This window comes from Ambystoma mexicanum, chromosome 6p (genome assembly GCF_040938575.1).
Source record: "Ambystoma mexicanum isolate Mex_15411 chromosome 6p, UKY_AmexF1_1, whole genome shotgun sequence".
NCBI classification, from domain to species: domain Eukaryota; kingdom Metazoa; phylum Chordata; class Amphibia; order Caudata; family Ambystomatidae; genus Ambystoma; species Ambystoma mexicanum.
The window spans coordinates 1,357,203,951-1,357,231,294 of NC_090935.1; the positions used below are offsets into that span (position 1 = coordinate 1,357,203,951).

General features: G+C 43.6%; 1 protein-coding gene and 1 long non-coding RNA gene across 2 annotated transcripts in view; one reads left to right on the plus strand and one right to left on the minus strand.

Annotated features, from left to right (window-relative positions):
- LOC138510418 (uncharacterized) overlaps positions 1–27,344 on the minus strand; it is a 380,472-nt gene that overhangs the window by 312,550 nt on the left and 40,578 nt on the right. The gene's annotated exons all lie outside the window — the stretch shown is intronic.
- Positions 1–27,344, plus strand: part of ZDHHC21 (zinc finger DHHC-type palmitoyltransferase 21) — a 325,920-nt gene that overhangs the window by 103,299 nt on the left and 195,277 nt on the right. The window contains exons 2-4 of the mRNA XM_069626058.1: positions 3,534–3,735; positions 4,564–4,662; positions 24,578–24,689. Of these exons, the coding sequence (XP_069482159.1) occupies positions 3,582–3,735; positions 4,564–4,662; positions 24,578–24,689 (365 nt within the window). The 5' untranslated portion in view covers positions 3,534–3,581. The remainder of the gene's footprint in view (positions 1–3,533; positions 3,736–4,563; positions 4,663–24,577; positions 24,690–27,344) is intronic.

The window sequence follows — 27,344 nt, forward strand, 5'->3', positions numbered from 1 at the left end:
GGGAGGCGGGGGGAGTAGGGTGGCAGGAGGGTGATTGCTGGAGAGGCAGTCAATATAAACAGAAATTTGATTAGTAATAACAGTATCCCGGTCACATGTTATGCAAGTTGTTAATTTGTTATTTGGGTAGTAGGTAGTTGTTTGCTGTTGTTTATCAGGATTGTACTTGTGATGGTGACATGATGGTTGTACTAAACTGAATAAACAGATTTTTCTTTTAAAAAAAAAAAAGGATATTCACGCGGGACTCCTCAATCTCGTGTGCTCTGGTGTAATGTGGAGAGGGGCAGGCACTCCAGGTCGGCCCACTTTTCCTCCCTCCTTGCACAGCTCTGTCATGTGCCGCTGCTTGCTCTGCACCTTTATCTCCAGCCGATCCCCGCTAAACACGGAGTGAGGGGCCCTCCACCGCTAAGGCCGGGTTTCTGCTTGCTGACCTGTGCCTGCCCTCAGCCGTGTTCTCCGGGGCACACCAAAAAGGGAAAGCCACCCATTGCTAATCGCCCTTACCAAAGAGGTGATTGGGTTTTTGATGTCTCTCAAGTTCCGGGGGGCTGCTGCAGTTGCTTAATGGCGGGGTGTCTCGGGGAGCTCTATGTTCAGGCTGCAATGTTGCCTGTGCCCACTTCCATTTTAAATTTATTTTCAAGGTTTATTAAAATATTATTTTTATTTTTATTTCATATGGTTTGTTACAAACCTTTAAAATGTCATTTACATCTTCCAAACAATGTCATATAAAACTGCCTCTTAAAAAAAATGGAAACATGAAAATGAAAAACCCAAACAGAAGACGGAATCATACACAAGGAGGCTTTTAGCATGTCACTGGTTGATTTTGATTGCTGATATTTTCTTCAGCTAATCGTTTTACCATGTCCTCCAGAAAAACGTTTAATGCAATTGTTAGTTTTCTGTCAGATTCATCAAACAGCACTTGCCACCAGTCCTCGGCGCTTAGTGACTGCCTTTCCGCAAATAAGAGCCCCATGTGCTTGTTTCTTTCTGGTCGAAGGGCCGTGCAAAATAGAGTAAGAGTCTTCAAAGTTTCATCTTGTTGATGGCAGAGCCTAAAGGTGCTTTTTTAGGTTGTCATAATTTGGCCATAAACATAGTGTCTCCTTGGTCTTAAACAAGTTAAAGGAATGGTTCGCCCAAAAAATGTTATTGCCCAAAAAGATGGGCAATAATAAAACAAATATACTCGCACTTTTTTTTTTTTAACTTCCTATGTAAAATTTTGAGCAATTGAAGCTCAAAATTTTCAAAAGCAAGCACATGGGGGCATCCATTTTGTGAAATCGATGCCCGCCTGTGCTCGCTTTTGCTTTTGTGGCACTAATGAAGGAAAAGCCAGCCAGCTGTAGTAAACAAAAGCTACCACTGGGTGGCTTTTCCTTCATTGGTGCCGGGACTCGCAGGACGGAGACCGGAGACTACAGGCAGAAAAGCTGCAGCTGCATCATATCGGTAAGTGCTATTTTTAATTTAAAAAAAGCACTAGCTGCGGTTTTTTTTTCTAAGTTTTCCGGGCTGGAGGAGCCCGGTAAACTTAGAAATAAAACCGCAGCTTTAAAAACTTTGTATTTATGCTTGCGGTAGCTTTTGAAGCTATCACAAACATAAATACAACGTTATTGTGTTTGAAAACGCTGCTGTTTTTCTTTCTAAGTTTCTCAGGCTCCTCCTCTAAGAAACTTAGAAAGAAAAACAGCAGCGTTATTGAAACACAACCGCGTTGTGTTTCTGCCTGCCGTGGCTAACACTTTGGGTCTCCGGTGCCCCCCCAACGCGGTTGTGTTTGCATGCTGCGGTGTTTCTGCTTGCAGCAGCTTTCCCATTTGGGGCTCTCTGGCTCCCCCTGGGGAGCCCGAGAGCCCCAAATGGGAAAGCAGCTGTAAGAAGAAACACAACGCGGCCGTGTTTCGAAAATGCTGCAGTTTTTCTTTCTAAGTTTCTCAGAGGAGCCTGAGAAACTTAGAAAGAAAAACCAATGAAGGAAAAGCCACCCAGTGGTAGCTTTTGTTTACTACAGCTGTCTGGCTTTTCCTTCATTAGTGCCGCAAAAGCAAAAGCGAGCACAGGCGGGCATCGATTTCACAAAATGGATGCCCCCATGTGCTTGCTTTTGTACATTTTGAGCTTCAATTGCTCAAAACTTTACATAGGAACTTTAAAAAAAAGTGCGAGTATATTTGTTTTTTTATTGCCCATCTTTTTGGGCAATAAAAATATTTGGCCGAACCATTTCTTTAAGACAGAATTTCATATACAATGATCTGCGATATTGATCTGGAAACTTCACCAAATATTTTTGCATTTTGTTCAGTGCTTTCGATTCACATTGTGAATTCTTCATTCATGCAGTTTTTAAGTATTTCATTGTGTCTACTTTGTATTTACTTTGCAAACAAGGCAACACATTTCATAGTTGTTCAGTTAAAGTTATTTCTGTTCTTTCCCATTGCTTACTGCTGATGGGTAAAGTTGAGCTTGTTGAACTTTGAGCATGTTGCCATCTGGTTTGCACAGATACTTCAGCGAGTCCATTCCCAATTGAGTTGACTACTAGCCTTCTATTTACATAATTATTTCTTTCATACCAGTTTTCATGGCAAAACATGTGCATGTGTACGTCTTTTATGTTAACCACTTCATTTAATATTCATACATCATCATCGTGGTGACTCTGGCACTAAATGATCAGATCAAAGATGTGTACTCCCTCTCTATGGCAGTGGAAAGATGCGGGACTGCCGTTCGTTTAATATTCATTGGTTGGGCGTTCCATTTTTTTGGGTGGCTAGAACAGAAAACTCCCAGCCCCCAATTGTGGTCTTCTGAATCCACTGATTTTACCGAGCAGAGATTAGCAGGAGCATAGATTGGGACTTGGCACATAGTGTTAACAAAGCTGGGTCATTGTTGTTAAAAGGCTGTATGAACCATACACATCGTTTTACATTCCCTCACTGGCATCCAGTGCTGTGCTCTGAGACTAGCCGTGATGGCCTCAAACCTACCTGTTATCAGAAGACATCTAGTGCTACATGTTGACCCATCTGCAAGCTGTAGTTTTGACATTGTGGGTGGCCAAGATGGATACTATTGGCATAGTCCCAATGTTCTTCCTCCCTGGTTGCTGTTGCAAGCAGTGAAAACCTGAAGATGCACTTCATCCTTTTCGAGTTGAAGAAACAGTGTACCTACCACCTGAGCTGTTTCTGGGCTCATGGTCCGTTTTTAATCAAATATAACTTCTTGATTTTGTATCTGGTGGATAGATTGTAGGAGAGGGTATTTAGCTTCGTAGGTCAAATATAAGTTGTCCAAGGGTTGCAGGGATCTCGACCAGTAGAATCTCTGTCATGGATTGGTTAGGTTCTAAACGGTTGCAGCTCATACAAAGCTGGTTTCAAAGTGAGGTGACAGTTCTTGGGACAGCGATTGAAACTTGTGTTGTGTGCGTGTTTTTTGTTGTTAATTTTTTTGGCTCATTCACTCTTTTACTTTTTTTCTCTTCTTCTCGTCAGCATACTCTACCTCAAGATTTCCGCCTGCTCACTTGAAGATTATGAACCATGCGCGTTCCTTTTCACTTTGTTGTTGACCCACAGGGCTGGTTTTGTGTTGGTCTAATCGTCTTCGTCTGGCTGTACAACACTCTGTTCATCCCAAAACTGATCCTTTTTCCCCGCTTTGAGGAAGGTCATGTTTCTGCAGCTGCGATTTGGGGTAAGTCATTTTAAATCTTTGATGAACTTAGCAGTGCCATTCTGTTTCCTTTTAAAAACTATGAAATTCTGCCATTTGTTTAAATCTTTTGAATTATAGCGCAGTGTGATGCATATGGGGAATGATTAAGGGCACTTTGGTTTTAGTCTCTGTGCAGAAGTGAAGAATCCAAGAATAACCAGCGGGTTTGCTCAGGTTGTCTAGATGGGGTTAGGACATCTTTATGGCCCTGAAGGATCCCAAACGACCTCTGGCTTTTGCAGCAGACTTTGCCAACACCTCTTCTCCTGAACACTGTTTATCCTGATTGTTTTAGTAATGAAAGGCAGGGCATGGCCTCCTTTTCAGTAGATAGCTATTTTTTTGTCTTTTGCGTCCCATCTAATGCATTTTTGTAAATTTATGAATGGGAATCAGGGGTTTGGTGTTTCATCAATACCTGCAAACATATTCATTGCAATTTCATTTCCCCAGACATCGATTTGGTCTCTCTTGTGCTAGCAATGTTGCTTTATCCTCCAGGCCAGTTGCACAACCTTTGTTGTTAAATAGTGCATTTGACCTCCCCATTGTTATTGGGTGCTTCTTAGTGTTTGAAATTATGTTTACTTTGCTTATTTATGTTTCAGTCTTGTTGTAGATCACCCGGGAGCAGGGATTGTAAGGATGGTAGAGAACGCATTCTCTAGAGCCAGGTTTAAAAACCTTACAGAATTCTGTTGATTATTAAATTGTTGAATATAAAATACTGAGCTTCACACTATTTTCGAATGTGCATCCCAGCTTCGCTCCATATTGCATCGTAAATAACATTGTTTTGTTTTTCAGCTTATTATTTATCATCACTGTTTTGTGTGATCTCCCTCCTGAGAGCTTCAACTGCTGACCCAGGAAGGCTTCCAGAATGTCCGAAGATCCCACTTGAAGGTATCTTGTTTTTAGTATCAGGCCTGCAGCAGAACTGCTTTTGAGTAGTACCATAGCATAGATAACGTAAATCAGTTCTTCATCAAGTCTTGAATCGATATCAATATTTGTAATTGGTACAGAGCTTCAAACAATGGGCAGAGCGCGTTACGCCAGTCACGCATCATTAAAACCCTTTATGAACTTGTTTTCAATTATTGATAGTTTTGTCATATTTGAAAGGCCCAGCAAGTGGGCGCCAAACGTTGAAGAGGAACATGCCTGAGCTGTAATGCTCAAGTATAAGGTGTAATTTCTCTATTCTTTTATCCCACAATCCCTGACTATCAAACCAAATACCCAAGTAGTCACAGCTGGTGACTTGTTCCATTGGTATCTCCCCCCCCAAGGAGAGACGCAAATTGGGTCCCTTTTTATCCTTTGCGAACTAGCAACCATAGCCTTGGTTTTGACAAATTGAGCTCCATCCTATTGTCTATACAAACATTCAGAAATGTTCTTCGTTGTTCATCCAGAACTATGGGTGTTTCGGAGATCAAAATAGCATGATTAGTAAATAAAAATGTGAGTTTTTTTTCCTGACCCAAACAAGGGGCATCCGTAGCTACTGCCGTGACCAGATCTATTGCTGTGTTAATAAATATGCTGAAGAGTGTTGGTGCGAGGACACAGTCTTGCTGTACTTCCTTCTGAACTGGGAATGCACTGGTTGTTTCTCCAGAAAGGCTCCATCGCACCATTGCTTCGTTATTAGAGTACAGGCTAATAATAGCTCTTAACAGTAGGAGTGGCACACACCATTTTCTTAGCCTTGCCCAAAGATACACTCATGAAAAACAGTCAAAGGCTGTTTTAGATCCATAGACATCACATAGATCTTCATTGTCCTCAATGTGACATACTTCATTAAAATGAAATGCAATCTAAAACACTGGTCAATGGTACTAAGCCCACTCTGGAATCCCGCTTGGAGGTGATCCTCATTTTCATCAATCCACTTTTTAAGATGGCCCAGGAGGGCTTTGGCATATATTTTACTTGCTGCATCTAATAAGAAGATAGGCCTGTACTACTTGGCATGTCTCTACAACCCTTTTTGTGTAATTAAATTATCTCTGCTTGTGTCCACGACTTGGGAACCACTGAGTGACTAATATTGCATTTGATAAGTGACAGAAGAAGGGGGCCCATATCTCAATATCTTCCTTGTAAAGATCAACTAGGATTTTTTCCAAACCCCGGGGTTTAACAATTTATTTTGTGGTTTAGTTGCTAAAGTGATCTCCTCCTGTGAAAAGTGCAAGTGCTCAACTCTTGCTCTCCCCACATATAAAGATACCATGCTGTTTGGTTTTAGGGCGGGGTGCGTATCTTCATAAATAGATTTAAAATGGCAGTACCACCTATTCTCAGTAATATTACCAGCTAGTGAAACAGTAGCTTCCAGGTTTTCCTTTAGTATTCTCACGGATTGCATCAATCTGGAGGCCTCGTTTTTCATCAGTATGCGCCGTTTATTAGAGATTAGATTTGTGTACCGGAGTCTAAGCAATCATATTTGGCACTGCTGTAGGTTCCAACGATTTGTATTGCCATGATTGTCTTTGCCACCGTTTTATGGGGTTTCATGACCAGCAGGTAAATTAGTAAGGTAACCTCCTTTTAAAAAGACCCAATATTTCCATACTGGGTAATGCACTTGATCTGATTTTTGCAAGTGAATCTTTACTTACTCTCCTATCAATCCAACCAGTCCTCTGGTCAGATCATTTTTTAATTACTTTCCTATTTAAGGTCTCTGGACCTCCTGTCAAGTCCCTACCACCGACTGGCTCCGTTCCTACCGTAATGCTGATATCCAAGGCCTCATATCATTAGTAACCAATAATTGTACTGTCCCGCTCACCTCCCTTTCATTGCTATCTCAGGCCCTATGCGAGGCTGCTGATGAGATGGCTCCACTGAGATTCGTTCCACCATGCAGACTGCCCTCAGAACCTTGGTTCTCTGACCAACTTATAGCTGCCAAGCTGAAAGTCAGACAGGCTGACCGGAAGTGGCGTAAATAATGTGACCCTTCTCTTAAAGAAGCCTACAATACATGGCTTGCCACCTACTATGCCGACATTAAAGCAGCAAAAACTCAGTATCTTTCCCAGAAAATCGGAGATGCCCTATGTCAACCCAAAGCCCTCTTTTCTGTTGTCAAATCACTCTCTTCATCTGACACACTTACTGCAAAGGTCATACCTACGCAAGAACTATGTGATAGCCTATTTCAATTTTTCATAACCAAAATTGTCGATATTGGACTGAATATCGAGATCTCAGCTGCCACCTCATCAATTGATTAAGATTGCCCTGCACCCCCTACACTTCCAGTGGGCTCTAAAGTGTGCTCTTCTGTCCCCATGTCCTCAGAGGAAACAGTCCTAACGGCGATCAAATCATGTTCCCCCTTCTGACGCCATTCCGGTGGATATCGTGGAAAAACATCGCCCCTGATCTTCTGTCATTATTCACTGCAGTGAATAATTCATGCCAATCGGGGATAGTCCCACTTGAACTAACCTAACTGTATACTACTGAGATCTGTAACTGCGGCTTGGCCAGGAATCCTGCCTGAGAGTAGCTGTCTATTATGTGGAGCCCTGCCTGATGGCCTACTCCACTTTGTGCTTTTTATGCCCTGCTTATGATCGCCACTACTTTGAAGCCTCTTTATAGGGAAATGGGATTTCAACAATGTTGAATTGCACTGTATTGTTTATAAAAGGTTGATACAGAGGTGTAGACAGGGTAGGGCCTGAGCGGGCAAGGCCCACCAAAATATGTAAATGCCCACTCTGCAGCGCTGTGTCTGAATTTATAGGTGTTAATGCCGCTGCAGTGGGCCCAACTACATAGACAATCCTGGCTATTCCTCTGGGTTGATACCCACTCTTTGGTTAGGTTTTGCTGACCTGTCAGTGGTACAGCCCTTCTCTTTAGGGAAGTACTGTGCGACTTCAATTACAGAGTCCAAGGCAATATGAGATCCAAATGACCCTGTTATTGTAGCCCATGATGGCCTTCCTCTCACCATTCTGCTGCAGTGTCACTCTGGAGTATATCCGGAGTACTTAAGTCACGCCGGTTAACTGCTGCCTACAGTATAGGATTTTATTTTTCGTGTTCGTGATAAAAGGTCTTACTTCTTTTGCATTTGGTAGAGCCTCGGGAGGTTAAGAGGAGGCGCTCCAAACCAAACGAGCTCTGTAATATACACCAAACAACTGAAGATCTGGCCTGGAAAGGAGAGTCTTTACTAAGTAGTGGCAAAACTCTGACCTGGTAATAATTCACCCAGAAGTGGTTGTTTATCCCCAAAGACTTGTTTTCCCCCCAGTTGTGAATACCTGGTTCCCGGACGTCGTTAAAATGTCATGGCCTGCATCTATTGCTGGTTTATTCATAAAAACCCTATTAAAGTGTAATGCATTCCACGACCTTGAACTCACCATATCGTTGGTTCTGTGGTTATTAATTAAGTATTGTGTGCTGGAGGTGGCAAAGCTATTTTTTATTTATTTATCTCTGCTGCCTGCCGTTCGTTTATCCAGGCTAGGGAAGTTGTAGAGGATATTCACCTTCCCTTTGTTTATATCGGAATGTAGATAAAACGCGTTTTCCTTTGAAATGTAGAAATGAAGGACTACTTATTATCGGGTGTAACAACAAGTCAGTTAAGAGCTTCCCTTTAATAACACTTTTGTCCTACTTGGTATGGCACGCCTTTTATTCTAACCTCCCCTTGAATAGCCTGCAGCGGCTGTAGAGACGCGCTTGGGGCTTTCCTATGGAGTACCTTGGACTGCTGTGCCTTAATAGCGACTCGTTGCTCGGCTACGGAGACAAAAACGTGCCATGGAAGCTAAGGTCAGACAGTGTTTGCTGTGTGCAAGGCTCCTGGATTTATGAAAAAAAGGGCAACCGCTTTTCAGCTGGCAAGATATCGCTAGGTTCACGTGAGCCACGTCATGCGTGTCTAGGCCTGCACCGTTGCCTTGCCTTAATCCTCTGTTGTGCAGCTAACAATGCAGTGGAATCAGGCGGCGGTTAGAGGGTACTTGTAGATGTACTTAAGTGAGAGCAGGGTTGGCTGGCGCTCCTACTGCTATCCACCCCGGGACGAGTGTGTTGCTCGCCTCAGAACAAGTCTCCTTATTCTGCTTGTGCTCGGCTTGTGATATAGAAAGAAACATGCCGCGCACCCGTTCAATACATTGTCCAAAATGGTTTCATGTTCATCTCTGGGGCTTGGATAGCCAAACGGCTAATACTTAATAAATAAACACAGACCCAGTGATCTTGTGAGATCAAGGACGCAGGTTTTATTACACAGTCGTCCATAAGTGTACTAACTTAATCTTCTTGATTGTATGTCCAGCCTGCTTAAAACCTGTATCATGTAGCCCAGTTAATACAATTCTTCTAGAGGGTCAACAGACCTGTATCTCGCCAGAACCCACGGATAACGGAGCTGCCAATCAGACTGCTGCAGATGAGGCTTTCTGTGTATTTGGATTTATTACATTTGTATAGCACTTTTGCCAAAACGCCGAACAGAAAATGAATCAGAACCATTTATTTTAATTTTATTTTATTGGTCACTTGTTAGGTGCTCATACAATTAGCAAAACTTTTTCAAAGCGCCCACAGGGCAAACAGGGTGAGGACAGGGGAAGGTAGACCATGGATTGCAGTAAGAATAAATAATTAAATAGTACAAACAAATAATGACACGGAAGGGGAGACAAACTTATGCCTTGTGAGGGTTCAGAATATGCAAGTGCAGAGGGAGGACTGGGGGGGATAGGTGCTTTGATGCTCATGGAGAAGTGCTCAGGGTAAGTGCGAAGAGGAGAAGAACGTAAGTGCAATCACCTGTGGGTAGGGTGAGCCCAAGTAAGTGCAGCAGTAAGACAGCGGCTGGGATGAGAGATGTGGGGGGAGTCAAGGTCCCCAGGACATATAAGGGCCCCGCACATCAGTCACGCTGCTGTAAGATTAGCAGGGAAAAGAGGAGAAGGAAGAGGTTACGAAAAAAGGTCTCGAGGCTTTTCCGGAACTTAAGGAGGTCATGCTCAAGACACAGAAGGAGAGGGAGGCTATTCCACAGGAGGGAGCCAGCCGAGGAAAGTGATCGCCCACCAGTTCCCTGTTTAGCAAAGTGCTTAACACGCAGGGAGCTGGTTCCAGAGGAACGGAGGAGTCTAGAAGGGGAGTATTTGGTCCGGAAGCGTTGAAGATGGTGGTCACCGGCCCCAGAAAGCCTTGTGGGTGATACAGAGGGATTTGATTTTAATCTGTGCTGAGACCGGGAGCCAATGAAGGCTTTGTAGGGCAGAAGAGATGCAGTCCCTGAGCTTGAGGCCAAGGATAAAGTCGTGCTGCCCTATTCTGGGTTAGCTGAAGGGGTCGCAGGGTGGAGGAAGGAAGATTAAGGAGGAGGCTATTGCAGTAGTCTAGCCTGGAGAGAAACAGAGTATGGGTAACATTGAGTCTCTGGGGGAAGGTGAGGAAGGGTAGAGTCCCTTTGAGAAGGAAGAGCTGAAAGTTGGACTTCTTGACAATGTCCTGAATATGAGGGATGAACGAAAGGGAGGAGTCAAAGATGACTCTGAGATTCCTAGCTTCAGTGGAGGGGGTTGGGGGGCCCATGTAGGAAGGCCAGAGTGCAGGAAAGAAGTATTGTGCAGGGGACCCAAAAGGGAGAATCTATGTTTTGCTCTCATTGAGGCAGAGGTCATTAGCAGTGCACCAGGCCTGGATGGCAGAGATGCAGTCGGGGATGAAGGAGGGTGCAAGGGCGCAAGTGGGAAGTTTGAAGAAAAGTTGTGTATCGTCAGCATAGCACTGGAAGTTGGGGGAGGAGGAGGATATGAGTTGTGCCAGCAGAGAGAAGTATATGTTAAAGAGCCAGAGTGAACGAATGGAGCCCTGGGGTACGCTGCAGGTGGCAGAGTAAGAAGGGGAGGAGAAAGGGCCCAGAATGGTTTGGAGGAACTGTCAGTCAGGACGGAGGTAAGCCAGTCCAGTGCCCGCTCCAAAATGCCAAGGGTGTCACGGAGCCTTTTTATGAGGATGGAATGGTTCACTGTGTACAAATGCATAAGCGAGATCAAGAAGGATGAGGACAGCAGGTGAGTTGGAGTCAAGAGTTGCAAGCAGTTCTTCACGGGTGTTCAGAAGAGCAGCTTCCGTGCCTCTGGATGCACAGACTCCAAACTGGTGGTCATGAAAGCCGTCTACAAATTCAGTATGAGCGTTGAGTTAGGGGAGGGCCAGCTTCTTAAGCAATTTTGCCAGCAAGGTGGTGATGGAAATGGGGTGGTAGTTGGCTGGGCAGGAAGGGTCTGCAGAGGGTTTAGGAGGGTGGGGGGGCGCACAAGGGAGTGCTTGAGGGAAGATGAAAAAAACCAGTGGCAAAGGAGTGGTTGCAGACACTCATACCATACCATCAAACTATAGATTCAAAGTGGGTAATACATTCCAGGTAAATCAAGAGGCAGCAGAAAGTAAAATAAATTATTGGAAAGGGCATATAGAAAATGTGTTTTCAGGTTGGTTTGCAAGATACGCAGGGAAGAGGATGAACGGGTAGATAGAGGGAGAGTTTTCCAATGCTTGGTGGCAAGCAAGGCGAAGGATCGGAAGCAGGGCGAAGCACAGGGGGGGTTGGGAACAGAGAAAAGGAACTGGTTCTGAGAGTGTAGGGCACGGAAGGAGAAGTGGAGTGCGATTAAGGAAGAGCGATCGAGAGGAGCGAGACAATGGATACACTTGAAAACCATAGAGCAGAAATGGTAGAGGAGGCAAACCTCAAAAGGAAGAAGAGAGGTAGAAAACAAGGAAGATGTAATGGAGGACCATGGAGGGGGAGAGGACCTTGGTTTTGGTGGGGTTGAGGTAAAGAAAATGGGACATCCAGTGCTGACTGTAGAGAAGTAGTTAGGAACAGTGGCGTGTAATGTGCCAGAAATGGAAGTGAAGGAGAAAAATATTTGGGTGTCATCGGCATAAAGATTAAAAGAAAGATTAACAGAGGAAGTAAGGGTAGAAAACGGAATTGTGTAAAGGGAGAAGAGTAGGGGATCAAGGCCAGATACTTGAGGGACCCCATAAAGAAGGGGACATAGAGGAGCGGTTTGGCCATCCCAGGTCACCGACTTAGAACGATTAGAAAGATAAGAGGGGAACAGGGGGTGGAAAGAATTGAGTGATCGACAGTATCAAATGCTGCAGAAAAGGCGAAGGATAAGAATAAGGAACGTTTAGAACATCGGGCCGTGAGAAGAGTGTTTGAGACATGCAGAAGGGCAGTTTCAGTAGAGTGAGAACAGAACCCAGATTGAAGTGGGGGCAAGAGGGAGTGAAGATTGAGCTGGGAAGTAACCGGAGAATAAACGGCACGCTCCAAAGGTTTAGAGAGAAAAGGAAGAAAATAGATGGGGCGAAGATTTGGCAGGAACGTAGGGGTCATGAGTGTTTTTTCAGGATGGGAAGGATGAGCGCGTGTTTAAAAAGAGAAGGAAAACCCTGAGAGGAATTAATGAGACATTGAGATATGGGCGAAGGTGAGGATACTTGAGGGATGAGAGCAGCGGGAAGAGGATCAGAGGGAGAAGCAGTTGCATGAGCACGAGTGTGAAGGGCAGAAGTATCCAGATCAGATAGAACAGGAAAATAATTAATAGGAGGGTAGAATTGAGGGAGAAGGTTGGGAGGGAGGGATAGAAGTTGAGAAAGAAGAGCGGAGGGTAACAACTTCAGGGCAAGTAGTTAACGAAATCGGAGGAAGGAAGGGAAGAGAAAACAGGGGTCATGAAGTCTTGGAGAGAAAATGGTGTGTAAGAACTGGAATAGATGACGGGCATGGGAGGGAGAGAAAGTGTAAATTCAGAGAAGTAGCCTTTTTTTGGCATTTAGCAAGGCTTAACCATAAGAGTGCAGTGAAGAAAGAGCAGAGAGGTCAGAGAGGGATTGGGACTGTGATGGGTATTGTACCATTACCCCCATGTTTTCTTTGGTAAGAAGGGTGTCCAGGAGGTCATTCTTGTTTTGTAAAGTAGACTGCAGAATCCTGGGGAAAGGAAACGGGGAATCGTACTCAAAATGTGACTCATAATTGAAATATATGGCAGTTGTCACCCGTAACATCGTTACATCAAAGTGCAATGCCACCATAGTGCATGTCATATTTTGATGAACAAAAATGACCTTGTTTTTGTACATTTAAAACTAGCTAGCACATAATTGCCAGTTTGCATTATGCCTTGTACACAAGTTATTGCTGGTTTACATCAAATCCGCTTAGTTACATCATTACCAGTTTTCTTTATGCACAGTTGTCAGATTATTTCATGTCCATTTAGCTGATAACATCCAGTTCCCATAATGCCCTGATCTCAGATTTCCAGTGTACAGCTTAGCACATAATTGCTCGTTTGCATGATGCCACTTAGCACATCATTTCCAATTTCTGTTAGGCTCCACCCCATGACCAGATTCCATCATATTCACTTAACCAACATTGCCCAGCTTTAACGGACCTCGCCGGGCAGCTGGGCCTTGCTGTTGCCGTGTTGGCAAAGAAGGTAGGCCCATGAGCTTCTCATGGTGGTCAAGGGCCCTGGACAGTCAGAAAGGTGGAAGCCAGCGGTGCCACAGCAGTAAAGACTCTGACCCCAAGGCACAATTCCGCTTTGAATGCCTCCCTCGCCGCTACTGACACTTCCCTCACTTTATGCACATTAGGAACTGCACCCTTCTTCAAAACAATGCGATGTGTAAAACCTCTGAGTTTACCAAGGGTGTCTGAAAATACCTCTGGAAACTCACTCATGAGCACTGTAGGAGTAACCAATATGTCATTCTGTCCCGCACCCTCCATGACACTGAGAACCGGTTCCTTCTCACCCGGATGAATCTGTATTTTTAGGGATGACATGAACTCTCGGGCCCCAGCCCACCAAAACCATCCTACAAGCAGACCGGCCTGGTCGGGGCCTCTTCTTTATGGTACATCTTCATTACTTATTTTAAGACCTCAGCAATTATCCACTTTGCAGTGGTCTTGTGCTCGCCTTGAAAGCAAGACGACACAGAGCCACACAGGTTCGATCCCCGGGTCCGCGCTTAGAAACCTCTGGGTATTAAGCGCGTTATAAATAACCTACCATATATCATATCATATAGCTAGTCTTAGCACTGAAAAGAACGCAAAGAATAATGATGGTCCTTGCACTAGCCGTATGACGTGTGCAAACCCTATAATTCGTCCTGGTAAGACCTTTTTAAAACTGTTTGTTGAGCTGGTACATCAACCGGAAACGCGGGCCTGCCATAAAAGTAGTGCAATGTATACAGAAAAAGGGACCCATGCTTCAACCAGAAACTGAGGGGCCAGGAAAGGACAGTATTAAATGTTACCTGTTGGATACTCATAGCTTAGTCATTTTAAGGTTGAAGAGTAAGTTATTTAACGTTAGAGTTCTTTTTACACGGAAATCGTCAAAAACAAGTTATTTCGACAGTCGTGTATAGGTTTGAAATATTTATTAATTATTTTGACAATTTTTTATAGATATATGTATATGGCATTTTTAACAATAAAGTTGCAAGGCAAATTTAAAGCATAGCAAACATTTTAAAATGTTCAATGATTTGGCTAAAAGTAGTCCAGGCCCCAGACGTCTGACAACCCAGTATACTCTAAGTCTGCTTATGACTTACGTCCTGACGCCTGGAGACCATGCAAATGGTAGCGGTGCGCGATATAAATCCACTTAACATAACATGTCCTATATCTTGAATATATTTAATTTTATTTGCATTTTTTGAAGCGCTCACACAGCCCGCGGGCATTGAGGCGCTGTTACGGGAATAGTTTGTTTTTTAGTTGCGTAATTGTTTTTTTTTTCTTTTCTTAGTTGCGTATTTATAACGCCCTTAACTACCCTGGGGTTTTTAAGCACGGACCCAGGGATCGAACCTGTGTTGCTTCGTGTCACCATGCTTCTAAGGCAAACACGTTGCCGCTGAGCTATCCTCCCATGCCATGATATGTGTAAATATATTGAGATGTCCTGTTGATGTCATTATAATATTTCATGTTATAATATATCATGCCATGCGATCTTAAAATATTCATTTAAAGGTCATATTTAATGTTGTCATTTTTCATGACATGCCATGGGAGATGTCTCGATTTATGTCATGCAAAGGTTATGTTATACCTTTACATCATACGTCACGTCCCATCTCAAGCCATGCATCATGTCATGATATGAAATCTAGGTGACTGCAACCCTCAGGCTGTCCCTCAGGCTGGACGTTGTTGGATTGCCATTGCCTGCCCCACTCGAGTGGATGCATGGACTCAATGACAGAATCCAGGCCTGCACTACAGTGGTTGGCGCACCCACTATTCATCTACAATCGCACCTCGTAGCAGTCTAGCCATAGCAGAAAGCTTACAACACGCCTATAGCCTCACCTTGCACCTAGCAGTCATGCCATGTAGGCAATATTCACGTGTCGCCATTCCTCCTGACACTAGGCTACAGTTTGCCGGATACTTTAGCTGTTCAGGGACCAGACGTTTGTAAACTAATTAAGCGCTACACATTCATACCAAAACACTAGGAAAGTGGAGATATTTTTGAAGGCATCTTAGGCCATTCAGGACAGTGTTCTTTCTGCCTGCCCCAGAATAATTTGCAACAAACTTTGCAGATTGTGTCTTTTTATAGTCTTCACCAGAAGTATGACCAATTATGTGTGACAGAATGCCATCTGTGAGGGTAAAATAGCCTGAGCTTTTGCGATTGTTGGTAATAAAATGATTCGGGTAACTGTTCTGAGCGCGGGATCTGCTAATCATACCCCACTTTCATAATGCTCCATGCCAAAAAGCCTTATGTACACATTGACATGGCTGTGACCGTCTACTGACATCCCCAGCAGTTGCATTGCAGTGGCAGCAGGGCAAGTTCAAAGGTCACATGTGCCTTCATGAACACAGCTGCTGTGACTCAAAATTCCTACACAGTTGGCTTTTTAACCATCTGCACCTCTGGTTCAAAATATGATAATTGTGTTCCCTAGCAGCATTGCCGCAGTTATAATATCACCCAAACCCCAAAACTTACAATGCATTCAGTGGAAAGTGAAATTGGGGATGAGTACGTATAAGGGAGTGTAGCCCAAACGCTAGGTGTGGCCTAAGGGGGGGCAGGTGGCTTAGGCATGTACCGCCCTCCAAACAATACACCATGAGAAAAAGCAAACGTGCATTTTAGGCCACAGCATGGTCTCGGGCAGTCTGCATATTGGCACTACATCTCTGGCTCGGTTTGGATATAAATCAGTGTAAATAAGTCACTCTCACTCAGTACATATATAAAAAAAAAAATCAGTGAGTGAATCACCCTAATTCTGTAAATAAATCTGCTGCGAAAAGGGAGGGGGACACATGTCAGAAGTGGGGGCTCCTGGTCTCTTTCCATAAAATCAAAGAGCATTTTTGGAACATAAGATTGAGCACATATTTTTATATTTGACAAACATGTCTGCAATAGCAAATCGGGCATGCAATTCTCTGGCGCATGTATTGTACACTGGGCTTAATGCTCTTCTCATTTACCAAACCCCTCACCCTAGCAGTGAAATGTCTGTAACCAAGAACCATATGTGCTCATTTCAACAGCTTTGGCATTCAGATGAGAGGCGTGGGCCGTCCTGAGAATGAATTCTCTTTGGATAAATTAATTCCTTTCACAGCTTGTAAATCGATCAATTGGTCGCACTGTCCGACTCCTAACAGTTGAAACGGTGTAGGGTGCCGATTAGTGGCAGACTGAGAAAGCCCCAGCAGTGCCCCGGCTCGGGAGCTGCAGCACTGCCCCAGATGGACCAAGCACGTTTAAAGCCCTTCCTACAAGTACAGTAAAAGCTTGGTTATCTGGCATCATTAGGAACTCAATGGTACTGGATAATCAAACCTGTCAGTTAACCGAAAGTTGGTTTCGGAGCCGGATAACAAAACAAACAGGGCGGATAACCGAGCGTCCTGGCCAGTTTGCTTGCTTATCTGGCTCTGAAAATGTGTTCTCCAGTATTTTCTCAACTGGGTTGGTTTCCATTACCCCAAATAAAGGAGCCTTTTAATAGAGCTCTAGGGGCAGGATGGTAAAGCTTTTACTTTACAAACATTCTAGTTTTCAACATTGGAGACCTCAATCATGTTTTACTACAAACATCAATTATGGTAGATCACACCAGGATTGCTTCTCCTTTTCCCAGCAACTTCACTACCACACTTGGTGTATGACGTAGTTTAATATGTGTTCAGAACTGCCTGTAAGATTAGTGGGGGTTTTGCAATCACTTGTAAAAATGTACTATAAAAGTCACTTTTCCAAACAATTATTTAAAATAAATTTTGGGGGAGAAGCCATAATAAACCCTCTAGGTGGAGTCGGACTCCCTTGCTGCACAGTCACTTGCTCATATCCTACTCATTTTAGTTATTTTCATAATGTCTTGCCAAAGGTTAAAGGGAGTTTCAGCATCTTCGTGATTATTCCAGAAACATTTTTTGTCCATAAGATATAAAAGAACAAATGCAAGAAGAAAGTGGTTTCCCAAAAATGTGGATTTCTTTTTAGAAGTGGTCAAAATCACTCAAGTCATGGGTGCCTCTATAAGAATCAAATGCACAACTTGGTCACAAGAAGCAAAGTTGGAACAAATGAACTACAAGTCTTGTGGTCCTGTCAAATTGTCGAGTCTATGTCGATGTCGAGTCTATGTCGAGTCTATGTCAATTTGTTTCTCCAACCACATTTTACATATATTCTCAAGAAGGTGTGGTCTTGTGGTAAAAGTCTGGATTTTCGGACCTAACACCTTAGCTCTAATTCCTTGTCTACAAGCGGCCTATTCTGAGCGATTTTGCATCAAAGGATATGTGTGCGCACATAGAAAGAGTAATTACCATGGTCAGCACTGCACTTCATTGCTCATTGCCTTTTATGGCATATGACATATCAGGACATACGTTATTACCATTATTTACTTATTTATTTATTTGAGAATTGGAGGCACCTAGGTTGAGAGGATTGATCCGAAATGAGAGAGAAATAGAAGTCACGTTTGGCAGAGTGGAGTGCAGAGGAGTCGTTTTGAAGAGCAGTCAGGTAGAGATCCTTGCCAAGTGCAAAGGCTTTTCCTCATTGTTGTTTTCAGGGTGTGGATAGTAGGTGTAATCCACTGCCGTGGAGGGGAGGGTTTAGGAGTGAATGTAGTAAGAGGGAAATGAGAGGCGAATGGAGCGCTAATAGCAGCGTTAAAGTTAGTGATGGCTTTATCAGTGGATGGAATGGTGAATTTTTCATTGGAGTAGACTGGTGTAGATCAGAGAGGTAGATAAGGAATTTGTAGGAGGGAAACTTGCACTTGGTAATTGAAGTGGTAGATGAAGACTGCGGGGTGGAAGAAATAGTGGAGATTGACGCAAAGACAATGGAATAATCAGAGGGAGAAGGAGCGGTGAAGATATTAGAGGCAGAGTTGAGAGGAGATGAGATTACGGTCAAGGGAGTTACCATTGGAATAGGTGGGCAGAGAGTGGACAGAAGAGGGCGAATGTTAGGGAATAGAGGAGCGGAGAGAGGGGAGGTTAAAGTCAAAAGTGACAATAAGTAGATGATGGAGAGGAAGGGAGCCAATTAGTTGGGAGAGGTGTTCAAAAAAATTGACCAGCGGCCAATGGAGAGATATAATATGAACACCAAAAGGCGCAGTGATTGGAACATAGTGTATTCGAAAGAGGGAGCGCTACCGAGAGATAGGGGAGTAGGAGAGATAAGACGTTTGGAAGATGGGAACATTCCTACACCACTATCCCTACTAGTTGGGTGGGGAGTGCGGGTGATGGTGTAGGCAGGGTTATGAAGGGCAGCAAGTTTTGCCGGGTCTGAGGGAGAAATCCTTTGAAAGGGTAATGAGGTCAAGAGAGGGAGAAAGGGAAAGAAGGAAGTTGGAGGTGAAGGAAGTCTTGTTACAGACAGACTGTGCATTCCAAATAACAATATAAAGAGAGGGAGAGGCAGAAGCATACTGATGTGGAGTCTGTAAAGAAGAGAGGTGCTGGGGGTAGAAAAGGAAGTGTGATAAAAGTTAGGGTTGGAGGTTTTGTGAATATAAAGAGTAGGTGATCAAGAAGAGGGGTGGTGTCAAGGAAAAGAGGATATAGACAGGAAGAGTTTGAGAAGAGGAGAATGAAGAGAGAAGTAAAAGAGTAAGGAAGAGATTCTAAGAGCCCACTTATTTATTTAATAAGAGCTTACATTTATCATGACGAGATGGGTCAATTTCAAAAGTGTTTGGTGTGAAAAGAAAGTGGGCAGTAGTTTGAAACAGTCTGATATCAGCATTCCCGATTTGGATTTTGGTATTCCCATCACTCTATATGATAGTTTAATCCCCATTCTCTGTTTATGTTTGAATCTGGTTGGTTATTCCCTCTGGGTTCTCTAATTGTTCTCATGATTAGTATGGCGTTAGTATTGGTTAGTTAGAGTATTATCTTGATTACCTGAAAGAAGGGTCTGCGTGGTTTGGGAAGTGTTTTACATGTGGCCCCATCCTGGAAGTTTGTGTTCCCGGCAGCAAGATTCTCTGGCCTTCTGCAGTTGCCCTTTGCTGCCTGGGCCTCTGTAGAACCGTCGGTATTGCAGCGCATTCCCCTGCTCGCTCTTGGTTCCTATCAGGCAAGCGACAAATGGTTTATCTTGTTCTTTCACAAATACTGCAAGTTTGCAGAACTCGCTGTTTTATTTCCAACCAAGGCCTCCAGTTCCTGAGTAGCGGGGATCCTAATTAAGGACTCCTGGAAACTGTAGTTCTCTGTACTTGTGCGGATTGTCCTTATTGCCAGTTCCCAAGCAGCGGGAACCCTCAAATGTTCTGTGGAACTGTAATGTTTTATTTACCCTGTGACCCCTTTCGATGGTTCTTGGGTGGATACTAAAGGGTATCTGAGCTGGAGGATAGAGAGCTGGTGGGATCTCTCGTCATCCACCCTGTGGGTGGCACATTGGGTAGCAGCTAGACCATTCCAGTCCCTCGTGGCTCGCTTCCCTCTCCCCTGCCGCCATAGCAGAATAGGGAGTTCTGGGGGGGTCATGACTTACAAGTCATGGGTGAGAACAGAGACAGTTCAACGAACAGCTGAATTATATAACAGCTAATGTTAATGGAAAAGTTAATATTCTCGCTATATGTGAATGAACACTATGGCATATTAAACCATGTATTACTAAGGCTTTCTCCAGAGCCCACAATGAATGAAGCAAATTGCTGCTGAGTGATGAGACGTTTGGTAGCTAAGAAAAAGAAGGCACAGTGAAGGTAACTGATCTGCTCAGGATTACATAATGTGCCAAATTGAAAGCTGGATTTGAGCCCTGGTTTCCTAGTTCCACAGATTACTATTCAGACGAGAGTGCACACCATCGTCTCCTGTTCCATCTTCAGTTTGTGAGCCAATGAAACAGAGCTTTCTGCATAGATTTTTCAGAGGCTTTAAACTAGTACTTTGTTTGTTTTGTTTGTTTTGTTTTATGGTTAATAAGATAACCTTCAACAACAATCGATTCAACATGTTCTATGTACATTCATATGGCATAAAATACTGTAATAAATACACCATAGAAAAACGATTTACAATCCATATCCCATTAAAACCTAATTAGTAATCAAATTGCGATCTAAAATGTTCAGTCCTTGCTTACGAATATAAAACGATATTTAAATCCCAACAGCCATGAACTGCGTCAGGGTGCGAGTCCAGTACACTCATTCTAAGACATTCCTTACTGAACGCAATCATTGTCCAGTTGCAGTCTCAATGCAAAACCCACAGTTGCAATGAGAGTAGACGTTCTCCATGCTAACATTGCTTCCAAAACAAATCTTCCCAGTAAGGATGCTCAAAAGATGTGTATTCACTAAAATAGCATTGACGATAACCACCCAGTTCTGGGCATGCAGTCACCGGGTGATAGAAGGTTTCGACAGAGTCTGTTCTCTTACAAAATCTGCACCAATACTCTCCCTGCTAATTCACCCATATCTATATCTAATTTCATTAGTTTGGTGCAGATTCCACCTAAACCTAGGGAACAACCTTCTCCCCTTTCTGTTCGAATAGATAGTGAGAAAAGGGGCTACACTTCCCCGTGTTTTATAACCCAGCTTTAGGTGTCACAGGGATTCATACCCATGAAATGTCTCTAGGATTTCGATTCAATCATCATCAACAAGGATTTTAAACTCGTAAAGTGTTTAAGATGAGATCTTCTTTCCACAAGCTTAACCTATCTAACAAGGATACACAGTATAATTTCAACTCTTTTAAAAATGTCACCTTGTCCGAATGAAGTAGATATACCAAATCTTTGTACAGAGAATTGTCAGGAGGAGAAATGACATTACGAAATATTGACAAGACTCTCCACTTAGCTCTTGAAGCGAGGGAATTAAGCCGCAGCTTTTACTGAACTGCAGCTTGCAGAACCGAAGTTTGAATTACCAGGGTATTGTGCCATTATAGGCCTTGTAAGACAGGTAGCACGTCTATTGCCCACCATGATAGAACCTCGTGGCCATACAGTAGCTTTGCATCTTCCCTTCATAAAATTTGCGTGTCGGGAGGATCGAAAATTTCCCATATCTGGCATCAACCCGCTACATCTGCACCGACGGAGCAGTCGCCGTGTTCTTTAACCACTCCCGAACTTGAAAACTATGGGGCTTAGCCAAAACGGGGAATCCTAGATAGATTTGTTTTGCGACCTCCTCTACTGATTGAGATGAGACATGCCACCTAAATGTCGAAGATTTTTTTCGGTGTGCATTGCATCACTTTTGACTTTTGAGGATTTACGGGCAAAAAATTGTCCAATAGGAATCTCGAAAATGTTGTAATTAAACACTGCGGCCCTATTTCAGTGCAATCAAAGATAAAGAAGTCATCACCGTAACTTAGCCAGATGACAGGGAGGCTGTTCAGTTTCGAATAAACAAATGCCACCGGATCCAGGTAGTCGCCCAAGTCTGACACATAAAGGTTAATGAGGCAAGGGGCCAAAATGCACCCCTGCCTCACCCCTCTAGAAGTCGGTATGCTTCTGTATAAACCCCCACGCTGGTTCAGTCTGACGCATACCCCCGAATTTACGTGAAGACTGGCGATAAGCCTAAAAGTCCATGGGGGGATATCCCCACTGCAACTTAGACCTCAAAAAATGTCTATTAACAAGATCAAATGCAGCGCTAGATCAATGGTAGTCAAAAAGACACTTTCATGTTTTTTTGAGTAGGCAAGTGATTGCACACAATTGGGGGGCGGAGCTGGCAGTTGACCTCTGATCAGAGGAAATGTCCAAAATAGCTTAAAACGGCACAATTTCTTTCATGCTGCTTCATTTCCCAACTACATATCAATTCCACTTTAAACCACTGCCATGGCACTGGTGAAGAGTTACTTCACTATGCGGATAATAGTTTTGACCAGTGTTGCTGAGTAAATATTATTTAAATTGCACAATTTGCATCCCATTTTATTTAACAAAATCTCCCCCTTGGGTACTATCTCCCCCTTGGGTACTATTCAAACAGGGTGATTTCTGTTTGCCATAAGCAGCGTTTTCTTTTAACCCCACCCGGCACAGCTCCTGCAGCTCCCCTCTGAAAGCAGTTGGGTGGCTTCATCGTGTGGGATCGTTTTAATAGGGATATTGATGCAATGTTTGTCGGAAACAGGTATCCAACAAACATTGCATAAATAAATAATCCGGGTCCATGTATCTGTCAAACATTGAATAAGTAAATAAATAAACCAGGTTGTGGCTGAGCACTGTAACTTCCTCTTGTGACCTCTTGCATGAGGTCACCAGAGGAAGTTAGTTTTTCTTTTTTTCCCTTCTCCCCAGCACAGAGCAGGGATTTTGGGCGGCTGACTTTAGCCGGATCCCGAGATCCGGCTACACATCTGTTGCCAGATCGCAGATCCGGCGAGAGCCGGCCCAATGACCAGCGCTGTTTCTAGCACATCCAGCGCGAGTGGGTGGGGGGCAAAGCGATCATGTTATTGCTTTTTACAGCCCGCTTAAAATCGTCCTGAAAACAAGTCTCTTGTTAGGCGATCTGCAAAAAGCAATAATATGCCATAGAACCCTTGACACTGCGCTGCTGCCATTACTTCTCCCTCTCTGATGCCCTGCAAAACTCTCCCGGCTCTTCCCGACACCCGCACCAGCCGAACAGACGCACTAAGTAAACCTTCCCCACCCAACCACAATTACAGTTTGTCAACTGGTAGCTAGTTCCTTTCTCCTTTTTTTCCCACAGCAGCCATTTTCTTTTGTATTGCCCTCATTTTAGTTTTTGCTGTTAGGTGGCTCTCGAGCAATACCTATAAGCAGAAACGATTGCATTGGAGTTGAGCTAGGAGGGAGATGACATGGGACACACTGCTTGTGGGTGATGTTTTGGTTATTTATCCACCCATTGACTCATGCTAATCCCTATGGCCATCCCCACCCCCTATTTTCCCATAAACCCCAAAAAACACAACCTCTTGTGATCTTGTTCATCTTGCTCGACCAATCAGCAACATCAAACGTTGGCCTTCCAGTGTTATTTCTAAGTAGTCTGATGGGAGTTAGTGGTGTAATGCCAGCTGTACATCAGCTACTGGTATAATAAGAATGTCTTAACCAAGTGTGCCTCCGGCCACTTGCTTTGTCTGTTCCTGGCACTGAAATCCTTTCCCAAGTAAAAAAAAAAATATATCACATTTCTGTGTTTGGCCCCGAGAGCTAATGGTAGGTTCCCTTACCTGCAGCCTTCTCCAGCCGGTTATGTTCTTATGACTTGAGCCCTGGGCTGCTACCTCCTAAAGACTTGCAAAGCACCAACTCGCATGATAAATGAAGCTGACCGTGAACAAGAATTCTTAATAAAACAAGTATGAATTACTTGTGCATGCTAGTTGCGCACAGGTCTATTCAGTAGTCACTCAACCTGCCCAGCTACCTTTCTAGCTTTGTTCCTCACGAGTCGCCCGTCATCGCCCCTCTGCAGGTGGTCAGGGTTATGGACCATTTCTCTAAATTCAGAACATTCTCACTTTTTCCACCACGGCAGCCGTCCGCTCAATTCCACACCTCCTTTCCTTTCCGCCTCTTTACCCTCTTTAATTGTTGTAATCGTATTCTGCCGCTATGAGGTGGGCTGTTCATTGGAAAATCAAACATTGAAAATACGCTTTCACTTTGGAATCACGAATTAAAGATTGAGCCCTTTCACTTACCGTTCATCACAATCTGGAGATGTGGCCTTTGTTCTTGTGTCTTTGTTAGATACAGTACGGGACTTTAAAAACTCCCTGCACCCGGTTTTGTAATGGCCTTAAGCCTAAAAAGCAAAGTGTTCGGTTGTTCAGCCCTAGCCTTGCGCAGTAGAAAAACACAGCGATGTGCCCGAAAGAGCACGTTTGTTACCCTTTATATGGGGAGCAGCAGCTGTGGGGCACGGGTTTCCATTGGAAAGACTCGCTGTGCGTTGCCGGGCATTAGCATAACAGGTGGTCTTAAGGCATCGCCCCTGGTTTTAAGTCCGCATATTAAAAACATGGGCAGCCCCTTAAAAGGAAAAATCTCTGTTCTGCGAATTTAAGATGGTTTTGTCGTCTCATTGCTTGCCTTACAAGCTCTTTTGACGTTATCAGATTTGTATTTTCAAACTTTCTTTTGTATCTACCTTCAACCCAACCACAGACCAATGTGTTTTTGACCCACAGACCAAGACCAGTGGGAGCTTTGCAGCAAGTGCAACCTGATGAGACCCAAGCGATCCCACCACTGCAGCCGCTGCGGACACTGCGTTCGGAAAATGGACCATCACTGCCCGTGGTAAGGCCTAACGCTGCACTGCCTGGGTTCTGTAGAGCCTCAGACCTTGTGCCTTATGTTTTGGAACCTTGTCAACTATTTAGATGCTACACCACCTCATATTGTGTTCAGGTATCCTTATAATGACTGTTATTGTGGGCCGAAAGCGCTAGGTCTGCGTGATGTGTAGTCTTCTCAGAGCAGGTGTGAATTCTCTATTGTACCAATGGGGGCGCTCTTGGAACGTTCATTTACTATGGGGATAGTTTTCAAGCTTGGAAACGAGGTGCAAACAAGCTCCCAGTGTAATAGGCACAGTCTGGGTTCGGTACCGTACTTGGAATGGATTCACTTGTTTTTATCGCGGCCATTTTTGTTGTGAATGGGGCGTCTCCCCCCTAATCCCCTAACTATCCCCCCCCCCCCCAGGCCCCCACACAAAGGAAAACGCGGCCAACACCACGGTGAAAACAGCCGCGGTAATTGCCGCGATGAAAACACGGTAGCCAACTTGGAATACTTTGCATGTTTTCCCCCTTTTTTTTCCTCTTCTTTTTTAAACACTTTAACATTTTTTTTTAAAAAAACATTATATTGAGTATAAACATAGGATTAGTAGCAGTTAGTCCATAGTGATGGCCTCAAAAGAGCTTACAAAAAGAATTGCCTATACGCTCTTCGGACATTGTTTGGCACATGTGGTATTTCTTCTCCTGCCACTTCCAATGGTATTTATCCATATTTATTTTTGGGCCTTTATTCCGTATTTATTCACATTTATTTTTTATCATATAAAAAGATCATTCGCAACCAGTATTTTTTCTGCATTTATTCTAATTAAAAAATGCATTTATTAAAGCGCACGTGCAGGAATATAGCAAAGAAATGCTAGCTCCATTTTTCCCATAACAACAAACAGTTGCTCCTGTGACTGCTGCCTTAAGATATATGCGGTGAGCAATTTGAAAAATGTTAACGCTATTTTTATACAACTTTTACACTCTCCATATTGCAAATCTGCAATGCGATTGGCCTGCGATGCATGAGTGACATCGTAGAGAACCAGACAGAAAGACATGTGTTCCGTTTTTTTTCCATTTCTATACAGACAGAAAGCAATTTGATTTCCGTCTGTGTTTGTGTAAAAATCTGTAAAAACTGAAAGCTAGAAGCTTTACACAGGACTAGAATAAAATACCAATCCCATGCCTTGTCATCAAACCGAATCTAAACATTTTTAAAAAAAGCATAAACTATCAACCAGACTACATAACAAACACCCACTAGCATAAACCCACTATGCCTTAACATGTCTAATTTCTTAAGTCATGACCACAGCCAATAAAAAAACGACTTCAACCAAACAGCTCGTTAAACGGCCCCCACATCTCCAGATAATCGGCTTCGTGTTTCTGCTTTCGCAGCATGATTTTCTCATAGCATGCCAAAGTTTTCAAATCCAACAAACAACTGTCCACCAATGGTTTCTTCCTAGTTTTCCAAACCCTAAGAATCTGCTTTGCAGCCACTACCAGGACCTTATCAATCCAAAGACCATGACTCTTAACTATATCGCACCTCCCTGACCCCACAAGCAAAATCGCAGCACATGACGCCCTAGGGAATTGCGTTCCCAAGATCGCATCCAATCTGTCAAGAACCCCTCCCCAAAAGTCAGTCACTCTAGGACATTCTCACAGCATATGTAGCAATGTGCCACCCCTTTGCCCACAGACCGAATAGTACCCGTCATTTGTCATGTCCAGCTTAAACATCTGCTCCAGAGTCCAATACAGATGAAACAAGATCTTCTGACGGATGAACTGCAGACTCCAGTGCGATTGAACGGTTTGCATCTGCGGGCACGTATGACGTGGTTGTAGAACACCAAGCTCTGTAGCTGGCTGTGGAACTGAGGATGACGTGAATCGCTTTTTATTTATTTGCCCAAAGTTATTGGATCTGAGGCGTTTTTGGCTGAAAAGTCAGTTTATTGCCAATTATATCAGACAGGTCTCCGATGCTATAAATTCTATTCTGTCATGTGTGTATCCACGTTTTATTAATGATCTGTGTGAGTTTATAAACGTTTGACAAAAAAGTTAAGCTTTTTAATTTTGTAGTTTTTAATATGACTGTTTTTAATATTTGTCAAATGTTTTATTCTATCTGTTAACGGTGAATATCGAAATGAAGTATATTTCTCCTCCTCAAAAGTCAATCACTCTAGGACATTCCCCCAACATATGTAGCAATGTGTTACCCCTTTGACCACAGCCGCAATAGTACTCGTCATTTGTCATGCCCAGCTTAAACATCTGCTCCGGAGTCCAATATAGGCAAAACAAGATCTTCTGACGGATGAACCGCAGACTCAAGCCTATCTTGGACCTTACTCCCACTCGCAACAAGTAATCCCATTCCTTAATGGTGATTTCCCTCCCCAATTCTTTCGTTCAAGCTTGCTGTAACTTCTCCCTTTAGGGCAGCACAGGAAGCATCCAGAGGCATCATTTTTATCAAAGTTGATACCGTGCCTGGATGTGAATCAAGCAAACTACAAGCCAGTCACCTAACCTTCATTGGTTCATTTAACATATCTTGCCGCTGTGATAGAAGTTTACCCAACTCTGCATATCTTCTAAACTCCCTCTGACCCAGGCCAAAATATGCTCT